The following is an 11,175-nucleotide window of genomic DNA, read 5'->3' as shown; positions in this document are numbered from 1 at the left end:
TGTCCATGAACTTTCGCGAGTTATGAGCGAGACTATAGTAAACAAACTATAGTCACCTTCTTTTCATGTATCTACCTTATATTCAGAATAAAGAACACTTCGCTTTTCACCTGCAGTACAAACATTCTGGTACGTTTAATTTGCTAACCGTAAATATGAAGAACTTACTTACCCTAAAACTCAGAAAGTGTGCGACCCCATTCTAGTAGCTGTATTGAAAATCTGACCCCATTACAGTCAAACCAGTCGTGAAAATGCGACTCTATCCAGCGGGAAATCCCCATTAGCCTCCTAGAAGGAAGTACCCTTCCTCCCGGGGTCACTTGCCTCGAACTACAGACCAATTTTCCTCACTTCTCTTTCCTGTAAGATCATGGAACATATCTGATATTTAGTCACATTATGTCCCACCTTGAAGAGTTCAAGATTGTGTCTGATATCCAGCATGGCTTCCGCAAATCTCATTTATGGAAACCCGACTGCGCATCACCCTGGAAGATCTTGCTAAAAACCTTGATCATGGCAAGCAAAGCGATATTAACTTGCTTGACTTTGCCAAAGCTTTTGATAATGTCCCACACCAACGCCTCCTACTCCATTCAAGCTAAGCCACTACGGCGCACAGGACACAATCAACAAGTGGATTCAAGCTTGGAAGGCTTAAAAAATTCGCTTGTGTCAAGTCTCAACGGGAACACTTGGGAAGTTTTTCCTTTTTTTGAGCGGATCTTTGCGTTAATGCCGTGAGATGGGTAAAGGGAGGGGCGTTGTGGGTGGGGGGAGGGAGGGGCGGTCCTACGCACGTTATCACGGACATCAAAAAGTTGAAATAACGCATCACATTGATTGAAATTATGTGTTTACGTTTCAAGGAAATTTCAGAAGTAATGTAACGTTTGCTCCCTTCTGCGGTGGACTTCTCTAACCGAGAGAGTTTTATTTCAATCGAGGATCCTAAACAACGCTTTTCGCACTCAGCTTTCAAACCAGAGTTTTTAATGAGTTTCAATGATGCTTATTAAGTACCCTTAAGAGCCTCAAGGGCAGAAATGTCCAGAAATGCATGCAATGGCGAAAATGGCGAAAGTGGCGAAAAATCGCCAGCCACTGGCGATTTGAATTGGATGCCAAAAGTGGCCCCTTGGAGGCTGGCGATTTTGGCGAAAATGGCAATTTTGGCGAAAATGGCAATTTTGGCGAAAATGGCGATTTTGGCAAACAACTGGCGCCATGCATGCAATGGCGAAAATGGCGAAAGTGGCGAAAAATCACCAGCCGCTGGCGATTTGAATTGGATGCCAAAAGTGGCCCCTTGGAGGCTGGCGATTTTGGCGAAAATGGCGATTTTGGTAAACAACTGGCGAAAAATCGCCATCGCCAGCCACTGGCAAAAAGCGCCATGCATGCAATGGCGAAAATGGCGAAAGTGGCGAAAAATCACCAGCCGCTGGCGATTTGAATTGGATGCCAAAAGTGGCCCCTTGGAGGCTGGCGATTTTGGCGAAAATGGCGATTTTGGCAAAAATCGCCATGCATGCAATGGCAAAAATGGCGAAAGTGGCGAAAAATCGCCAGCCGCTGGCGATTTGAATTGGATGCCAAAAGTGGCCCCTTGGAGGCTGGCGATTTTGGCGAAAATGGCGAAGGGCTGGTGATAATTAAGTGGCCCCTTCAAATACATGTAACTAAAGAGGTCCTTATTACTGTGAGGCAACAGTACTCAAAAAAAAGTTCAAATTACTTGCCTAATAAGAGGCCTCAATAACTGTGAGGCAACATTAATCAAATACAACTGAATCAAATATATTACAAAACGGCTTTATCTAACTGTCAAACAACATTTATCAAATACAACTGAATCAACTATATCTGAAAACAACGAATGGAAGTCGTTTCAGTGTGCCATGCACTTCACAGGTTAAGTAAACATTTCCTTACTTCCGATGTCGGTTGACTTACCCAAAGTAGTGTGATGCGATGAAATATCACACTAGCATCATTTGCTTTTGTGTGGTTCATTCCTTTCAAAGACTTACACAATGGAGAGAGAGTTCGTTCAAGCCAACCAACACCAAATTTCATGACCCACAGCTAGTCCACTAATTACCCGAGGAGAGAAGTACCAAGTCCTTGAAATCATAATAATTCCTTGCCATGGACACTCTAACTTTTGAGGTTCGATGTAGAAATTAACAATCCTCATTGGTTGCAATTCTCTTCACATTGGTTCCATTAAATTGTGAGGCAGCCTTAAATCAAAAGCGAATGCGAAACGCATGGTTCCTGGCTAAACCAGTATGTGTCCTTCATTCTTTTTTGCTTCTCCACTATACACATTATCTTCTTCCGTCGTTTTAAACTGCTCACTTTCCTCTCGCACTTACTTGTTTTCCTCTTTAGAGAAACAGTCCCCTAAAAGTAACGAAAGCCGAAATGTCCAGCAGCTTGCGTGCGCCATTTTGAAAATTCGCTTATTTCTCTTTATGTAAAGCTCCACGAAATGTCACTCGTGCCCAATACTTCACCGCAACATTGGATCAAAGGTCAAAACCACAGTAGACAAGTTGTCCTAATAACTTGTTTGTCTCTTTCATAAGACATATCCCATTCAAACTAATTCTGTATCTTTTCATCAACTAAATATATAAAAAAGATAGTATACATGTTTGTCTCGTTCTTCAAAAATGTGTCCCATTATTGCTATTTGAGGTGGGGCCACAAATTTAGAAAATGTATTGTTTTTTCTTGGTGCTGAGACCACCAAACCAATTGCTACAGCTTCTATGCACTAATGTTGTCTCTTTTCATCAACCAAATATAACAAAAATATAGTGTGCATGTTTGCCTCGTTCTAAAGACATGTCTCCCATTATTGGTAGATGTGGTGTGCCCAGCCATTTGCACAATTTACATTTCGGCCAATGAAACAAATGTTCACAACTATAACATGCTCATGACTTCCTTATGCCGTTTTCAATTTGTAACTAGTGCCTAATACTACTCCTTATAACCAGTGCGTGCCTTTGACAGCTAGTTCGTAACGGCCATACTGTGAATTTAGCATTATATTGTTTTGGTGCTTAAACTGGTACAATTTATCAATACTCCATCCCCATCCCCCCCTCCCCCATTTCTGCTACATAATGAATACAACATACAAACACCAAAATACTGAAAACCATTTACATTTATTGTATCCATTCCAGAAATAACCCAACCAAAACTTTTACATTATGTACAATAATTTTTTACGCATGATCAAGGTACTCATAGTTTACCCAATAAATTAGTCTGTTCAAAACGTCTTCTATTCGCCTATTACTCTTTAAATGAATCTCAGGCTTGGATTCCTAACTATGATCTCCCTGACTTCGGAGTCTCAATGTTACCATTTGCCACCCTTACATGTAGCTTTTTAACTGACACTGTGTTTTCTTTCCACGCGCCTGTTTCTTAACTCACAAACATTAAGTATATAAAATAAGAAACGATGCTGATTCATGTGACGTGTGATTTTTCCATACTGGGACAGCCATGAAAACGTCTGCTCACAGATTTCAGTGTCAACCTAAAAAAAAAAATGTGTATACATACAAGTTTATAATCCAATTGTTTTTCATAATACCGTATTTATTCGAAAAAGCGCCCAACCTCGAATTAGCGCCCACCTTGAATAAGCGCCCATCCTAAAGGCAGAAAAAGTTAATAAGCCCCCAGCCTCGAATAAGCGCCCACGCTCACCCCACTTCCTCCAACACAAACTCCAATAAGAGATAATAAGACACCCTCCCAAAGACCGAGTTTTCTTCAGAGTATTTTACAGAAACCTTGCTTTGTTACATCTTCGCTTTTGTTGCTACCATTTACTGTTTTCTTGCAAAATAAACATACTTCACTTGCTGAGAATGGTGAAAATTTAATAAGCGCCCAGCCTCGAATAAGTGCCCACCTCAAATAAGAGCCCACTAGCAAGGTCCAAAAATGTAATAAGCACCCAGGGCGGTTAATCTAATAAATAAGGTAAGTAGTATTTGCAATACCATCAACCTTTTAAAAAATAACATCATATTACCAAACTTTTCACTCATTTATTCAGCCAGAAAATTTTAAGTACTGTTATTATGACAAATAAATCATTGAAAAAACTACACTCAAGATGCCTCTCTTAATAATAATTATTCAAACTGAACAATACATTTGTTGTCTGTTGCCATAGGAAGCATAACTCTAACCTACACAATCAAAACAAACACTACTTACGCCATCCAGGTCGCTACGATCATATGGGTTGCAGTTTGCCTTGCACCATTTGTCCACATGATTTCGGAAGTGCATCTTGTCAATCACCATGTCCATATTTGAAAGTCTCTCTGTAACAGTTGTTAAGCATTTCCTTTTTGGATTCATGCAGTATTTCTTTAAATGACAGGCATCATCATAGCAAATTCGTTCTACGAAGCAAGGTATTATACATATATTTTATTTCTCTGCTTTCTATCAGTTCTCAATTCACATAGCCACACACATCCCCACATACCATTTCTATTATCACAAGCATATAATCCAGTGCTGTCCTAATTAAAGGAGCAAATGCCAAAGCCTGTTCAGAATAACATATACAGCTTGGCAGAGAAAAACATTCTTACACCAAATGAAGATGAAATACCACCCCTCCAAGCCAATCAAATTACAGAAATTTCTCGTCTAGTAGTATAACATCATAAATTGCTGTGAATTTTTCCTGTGCTATAATTGGTGCTGCTCGAATATTTCCATATTTCAACACAACTTGGATGGCATCGTTATTAAATTGTTTCCTTAAATCATCTTGAACTGTAGCTGACACATGCCTGCCAGCAACATAGAAGCAACAAAAAGAAAATAGAACTTTCCATAAAACACAAAAATCACCTACCAATGCTTTCTAACCTCCATTTGCTGAACACGTCATGTAGTATGCCATACACTTGTGACTTGGATTCACTTATGAATAATTCGTACACAAATAATATAATACCACACGGCTTCATACCAAAGAACGTTCCTACCAATACAAACAACCTATAATCAGCACCATATTTTATATTACATATCCTATCATGACCGAAACATCAAACCACTTTATGATTTTAACACAGTAGTAAATAAAGGTTTTGATCCAGGATATTGAATTGTACTGTATTTAAACAGAAAAAAAACTTCTTTTACCTGCAGTTCTAAAATTTTTCCTTTGGTAATGTTTGGATTTCTCTGTATTACATTTTTCAACACGATCATGGGGTGTTTCTTGATAAATGGATCTGCAAATTGAACAAAGAAAGAAAAACATTAATAACATTAACTCATTTATTTTAAAACAATTTTTACAATTCTCAGTTACCCCTTTTCAGGATTGCTTCAACAACATATCTATTAACATTTAAAACATGCAAAATCTTTGACACCCCAATTTAACCTAAGCACAAAAAGAAAATACATTAACTTCTTGACCCTCAGTTTCCACTATAATTTGTTGCTATTTAATACTATATCACCTTTAACTTTACCTGTTTTCATCCACAGCATCACATACTTTTCTCCTTTTCATTGGTCTTTCATCACGTGTTTTAACTTTTACACTAGTCATTGTAGTTACTCCAAACTTCTTGTCTATTTCCTGACAAAATACAGTTGGCTCCTGCACACCTTTTTCAAATTCTTCCACCATGGTCTTTGGCACATTGCACTCTGGTTCCCATGTTTCTTGATTGCCATCACCTATCCATTTTACCTAAGTCATTGTGACATACCAGATTTTTTATCATAAAAATGATTCATCAAAATAAAAATTCAAAAGACTTCTTAATACAGTGATATTATATTAATTATTAGACAATGACCAATACACATACCCCCCAATGAAATGACTGCACAGGTATTCCTGAATTTTACTAAATAACAAAAATGTTATACAATACAATAATCATTGAAAGATTTCAAAATTTTCAGAAACTTCCTAGTAAAAATACTTTGTTTTACACATTTGTTTTTCAATACTTTTTTATCTTTCTGCACGTACTTCACAATTGACACTTGCACCTTATTTCATAAAAGACATACCTTGTAAAAGGTCCTATTTCGAAGACTTTTCTTGTCCATTATTGCTGCAACCTGACCCCATTGCTTCTCCACAGTTTTCTTTTGAGTGCTTCTTAAGACTGGACCCAATGTAGTGCCAAATTCATTCACAGCATCTTCCAAATTCATTTCCTCTGAATTTCTGTCCAACTCCTGATGATCTTGACAATGGTCCTTGCAAAAACGTTGGCCCAGCTTAGGAGTCTTCGTACACCCTGTGGTAATTTCCCCAGGTAAGGAATCGTACTTCAAAAAGCCACTTGTTTTGGCCATACAACACTCACGGTTGTTGTCAAAATTCCCGTCCAACACTACATTATTTTGACATCCTTTCACTTCACAGCTATGTACTGCAAAATCAAAAAAGTTCGGAAAGTAGTCATGAAGGTCAGTTGTCAATTAGCAGTATTGCAATGATTACAAACAGTCCATACACACAAAGAACAACGTTAGAACCAGAAAAAAAAAATGAAAATAGTGTGACTTTTTACTGTTTCACATGTACATCTGCCACTGAAGGATACTATTTTACTTTATGTTTCCCCTGAGGTTCCTAACATAACACACAGAACTAAAATGATTTCATTTTTTTCAAATTTTTGAGTGGCAATTCCCTGGTTTCCCAATTTAGGGTAAGATTTTCAACCAATTGATCAGTTTCCTGGAAAATAATAGCCAATTGATAAACCCTATCCCAGAATAAACTGCTTCAAAGCCATGCAATTCAGAATGACAAATACCTATTTCTCCTTTGGCAGTATACCCCCTCCCCGGGATCATACTATGGAAAAAATAGAAAACAACTACTCACCAATCCACTTTTTTATATATTCTTCGTGATAGAGAGGAGACACTTCTTGAATAAGGTTGTCTATATCGGCTGGTATAGGCATTTCGTGAAGTTGTTTCACTTTGTATTCCCTTATCCTTTCCAAACACCAGTACAACAATAAACCTTCTTCCAACCTTCGTCTGTCCAAAGACTTCCTCTCTTGTAAGACCCTCTTCAGGTCATCCCCACTACAAAATTTATAAACACAGTTCACATCAACTACTAAATGCTTAGTTATGCACAAATAAGTGCTTAACTGTCATATATATCAAATTACTTTGTGTAGGCAACACAAGGTATCTAAGCGCGGTTTGAGGTATGGTAACAAGCGTTCGCGATATCCGTAGCACTATTTGTTACATAAGCATTAACCTCTCAGTTGTTATCAATTCGTAGCAATAAATATCTATGTGATAACATAAGCGTCACCAGTTTGATATCTGGTGAAAATTGGAACATAGGATTGTGGTTGTTTTGCCTGAAGTTGTTTGGCCCGCACGTGCGCACACTTTCATCCGGAAATAATTGATTGCTGCACACGTGCAGTTTCTCTTTACACGCTCATTCAGCCGGCGAATGGACTTACGCCCCCCGAAACAAAACGACAAAACGACCTATTACCAAAACAAAAAGCTTTAAAATGTCATATTAACGTACCTTGAACTTCTACTGCCGCTTTCCTCATGACTTGGAACCGCCGCACTTTTGCAAACATATCCATGCACTGAATTGTATATCTCTGCCTTCTTTACGACAAAAACGGTTAAGTTCCCAGAGGAGAGAAGTGCTAACGTGACCGCCATGACTTCATGTGGAAACCGGCAATATGACCACTTATTAGCAAAAACACCTTCAAGGGAACTCCAACATTCAAAAAATACAATAAATGAATACACTTCCATCTTTCCTTAAAATCTCCTTTCAAATATGCATAAGTACAAAAAGCCACACTATTGCCCAAAACCTACGCTGCTAATGCTCGTCCAAACACGCCACCCTGCCCTTTTACCTTCTTTTTTAACAATTACCTGAGAGTCCCTGTGAACGACATTATTCGTTTTGCTTACATAGAGTGACCACCTAAGTCGGCTGGGAATGACATTAATCGTTTTCGCTTACATAGAGTAATTATCCAAAATCGACTATTTCAACATGGCCGCCGCGCTGATATGACAACTACTAAACCTTACACGTTCATGTTCTGTGCAACCACAATGAACAAGCTCGTTTATATATACTTGTACGATTGAACGCCATTATAACAAACAGGATGGATATACAAGGCAATACTGACCATCTAATTGTCTGAATGCGTAGCCAAGAACCAGCCTGGATTCCTCATAACATATAATGTTGGACTGTCGCTATTCAAACAATGCCTACAAGCCTGGAAAATTAAGGATACCAATCCTGAATTTTTTGGTAAGAAAGTTGTCATGAATATTACGAAGATTACCATTAACTGATAATCGAATACAACTCGTTGGCCATTCAATTTTAATTGAGCAACAAATCATTTATAAGTGGCAATTCCCGACCAAACACTCTTGTCTGGGACGAATTTCAAATCACAAGAGGTTATCAGTTAAAGGTAAAAACATTAAAAACAGATTAATGACAGTTAAGTTACACGAGCGTTGTCATTATTAGGTATTTTATGAAGTCCTCAACTTTATATACAAATTGGGTATTTCATCGAGTAATTGCCATTTCTTTCAAATGAGGCCAACATGCACACTATATTTTTTTTATATGTGGTTGATGAAAAGAAACAGAATTAGTGCACGCCATCTCATTTGAATTTTTGTTTACAGTTTGGCGATTTTGGCAATTAAGCGCCATCTCTGCCATCTTCGCCAAGTACGCCATTTTCGCCAACATCGCCACTTTCCAAAGGGCCCCTTTGCCATCTCATTTGAATTTTTGTTTACAGTTTGGCGGTTTTGGCGATTTTTTGCCATTTCTGCCATTTTCGCCAAGTACGCCATTTTCGCCAACATCGCCACTTTCCAAAGGGCCCCTTTGCCATCTCATTTGAATTTCTGTTTACAGTTTGGCGATTTTGGCGATTAAGCGCCATTTCTGCCATTTTCGCCAAATACGCCATTTTCGCCGAAATCGCCACTTTGCAAAGGGCCCCTTTGCCATCTCATTTGAATTTCTGTTTACAGTTTGGCGATTTTGGCGATTAATTGCCATTTCTGCCATTTTCGCCAAATGCGCCATTTTCGCCGAAATCGCCACTTTGCAAAGGGCCCCTTCGCCATCTCATTTTAATTTCTGTTTACAGTTTGGCGATTTTGGCGATTTTTTGACATTTCTGCCATTTTCGCCAAATACGCCATTTTCGCCGAAATCGCCACTTTGCAAAGGGCCCCTTTGCCATCTCATTTGAATTTCTGTTTACAGTTTGGCGATTTTGGCGATTAAGCGCCATTTCTGCCATTTTCGCCAAAATCGCCACTTTGCAAAGGGCCCCTTTGCCATCTCATTTGAATTTCTGTTTACAGTTTGGCGATTTTGGCGATTAATTGCCATTTCTGCCATTTTCGCCAAATGCGCCATTTTCGCCGAAATCGCCACTTTGCAAAGGGCCCCTTTGCCATCTCATTTTAATTTCTGTTTACAGTTTGGCGATTTTGGCGATTAACCGCCATTTCTGCCATTTTCGCCAAATACGCCATTTTTGCCGAAATCGCCACTTTGCAAAGGGCCCCTTTGCCATCTCATTTGAATTTCTGTTTACAGTTTGGCGATTTTGGCGATTAATTGCCATTTCTGCCATTTTCGCCAAATGCGCCATTTTCGCCATAATCGTCACTTTGCAAAGGGCCCCTTTGCCATCTCATTTTAATTTCTGTTTACAGTTTGACGATTTTGGCGATTAAGCGCCATTTCTGCCATTTTCGCCAAATACGCCATTTTCGCCATAATCGTCACTTTGCAAAGGGCCCCTTTGCCATCTCATTTGAATTTCTGTTTACAGTTTGGCGATTTTGGCGATTAATTACCATTTCTGCCATTTTCGCCAAATACGCCATTTTCGCCAAAATCGCCACTTTGCAAAGGGCCCCTTTGCCATCTCATTTGAATTTCTGTTTACAGTTTGGCGATTTTGGCGATTAAGCGCCATTTCTGCCATTTTCGCCAAATACGCCATTTTCGCCAAAATCGCCACTTTGCAAAGGGCCCCTTTGCCATCTCATTTGAATTTCTGTTTACAGTTTGGCGATTTTGGCGATTAATTGCCATTTCTGCCATTTTCGCCAAATACGCCATTTTCGCCAAAATCGCCACTTTGCAAAGGGCCCCTTTGCCATCTCATTTGAATTTCTGTTTACAGTTTGGCGATTTTGGCGATTAAGCGCCATTTCTGCCATTTTCGCCAAATACGCCATTTTCGCCAAAATCGCCACTTTGCAAAGGGCCCCTTTGCCATCTCATTTGAATTTCTGTTTACAGTTTGGCGATTTTGGCGATTAATTGCCATTTCTGCCATTTTCGCCAAATACGCCATTTTCGCCAAAATCGCCACTTTGCAAAGGGCCCCTTTGCCATCTCATTTGAATTTCTGTTTACAGTTTGGCGATTTTGGCGATTAATTGCCATTTCTGCCATTTTCGCCAATGCGTGCATTTCTGGACATATCTCCTCAAGGGATGAATGCTTACTGTTAATGGGTATTTGAATTCGTTCCTTATTTCCAAGAAAACCCATGATTGCTACAGCTTTGGGATCTACATAATACATCATTCCTGCTTATTTGAAAATTTGCTCATTATCACTGTCTGTCATTGCATCCGAGATCCCCACGCGTGTTAGCTTCACAAAAATAAGAGCTGACTGGCTGAAAAATGCTGACGTCACGGAAGTCGTTTCCCAGCTTGGGATCGCAGACGATATTTTCTCGGCGGGTGAGGCACACAAGAGCCGACAAAGGCGTCTACTCTCCCAGGCTAGGTCAGTTAGGAAAAATAATAACGAGTCTTTTAAGACATTTTAAAAAAATTCATATGAATTTCCACCAATTTTTTTTTTCCAAAATTTGTCTTCAGTTGAACTTTACCATCTATTTAAACGAAAAAAATTAGTTAAAATCACGAATATCGCATAAAATATTTTAAAGTTCACGTACTATACGACAAGCAAACCATTCAGACTTTTGTTCCATTTGAAAAACGTCTTTCCTATGGATAATTTATTGATCCCTGCGTGTGTGTGCCCTG

At 39.0% G+C, this 11,175-nt stretch overlaps 1 protein-coding gene across 2 annotated transcripts; it reads right to left on the bottom strand.

Moving 5' to 3' along the window:
• Nucleotides 1–3,310: 3,310 nt before the first annotated feature.
• Nucleotides 3,311–7,193, bottom strand: LOC140938841 (uncharacterized). 2 transcript variants are annotated; one of them, XM_073388366.1, is made up of 7 exons: nt 6,929–7,193; nt 6,100–6,467; nt 5,547–5,770; nt 5,209–5,300; nt 4,916–5,044; nt 4,261–4,451; nt 3,311–3,568 (listed from the first exon to the last, which is right to left on the bottom strand). In XM_073388366.1, the coding sequence occupies exons 1-7, from the start codon at nt 7,008–7,010 to the stop codon at nt 3,416–3,418; spliced, it is 1,239 nt and encodes a 412-aa protein (XP_073244467.1). In that variant the 5' UTR covers nt 7,011–7,193; the 3' UTR covers nt 3,311–3,415. The 2 variants fall into 2 exon arrangements, with proteins under 2 accessions (XP_073244467.1, XP_073244468.1); XM_073388367.1 differs by lacking the exon at nt 4,916–5,044.
• Between the last annotated feature and the right edge of the window lie 3,982 nt (nt 7,194–11,175).

This window comes from Porites lutea, chromosome 5, assembly GCF_958299795.1.
Source record: "Porites lutea chromosome 5, jaPorLute2.1, whole genome shotgun sequence".
NCBI lineage: Eukaryota > Metazoa > Cnidaria > Anthozoa > Scleractinia > Poritidae > Porites > Porites lutea.
Note: the sequence above shows the minus strand (reverse complement) of the source record. Positions and strands in the feature narration are given on the sequence as shown.

What these genes read in the sequence shown, in the direction of transcription:
- LOC140938841 (XM_073388366.1), bottom strand. Translation starts at nt 7,010, where the DNA reads ATGCCTATACCAGCCGATATAGACAACCTTATTCAAGAAGTGTCTCCT. An exon ending in ATATATAAAAAAGTGGATTG is followed by an intron (nt 6,468 to 6,928) that starts GTGAGTAGTTGT and finishes TTGATTTTGCAG; the next exon opens with TACATAGCTGTGAAGTGAAA. An exon ending in ATCGTAGCGACCTGGATGGC is followed by an intron (nt 3,569 to 4,260) that starts GTAAGTAGTGTT and finishes TTTTTTTTTTAG; the next exon opens with GTTGACACTGAAATCTGTGA.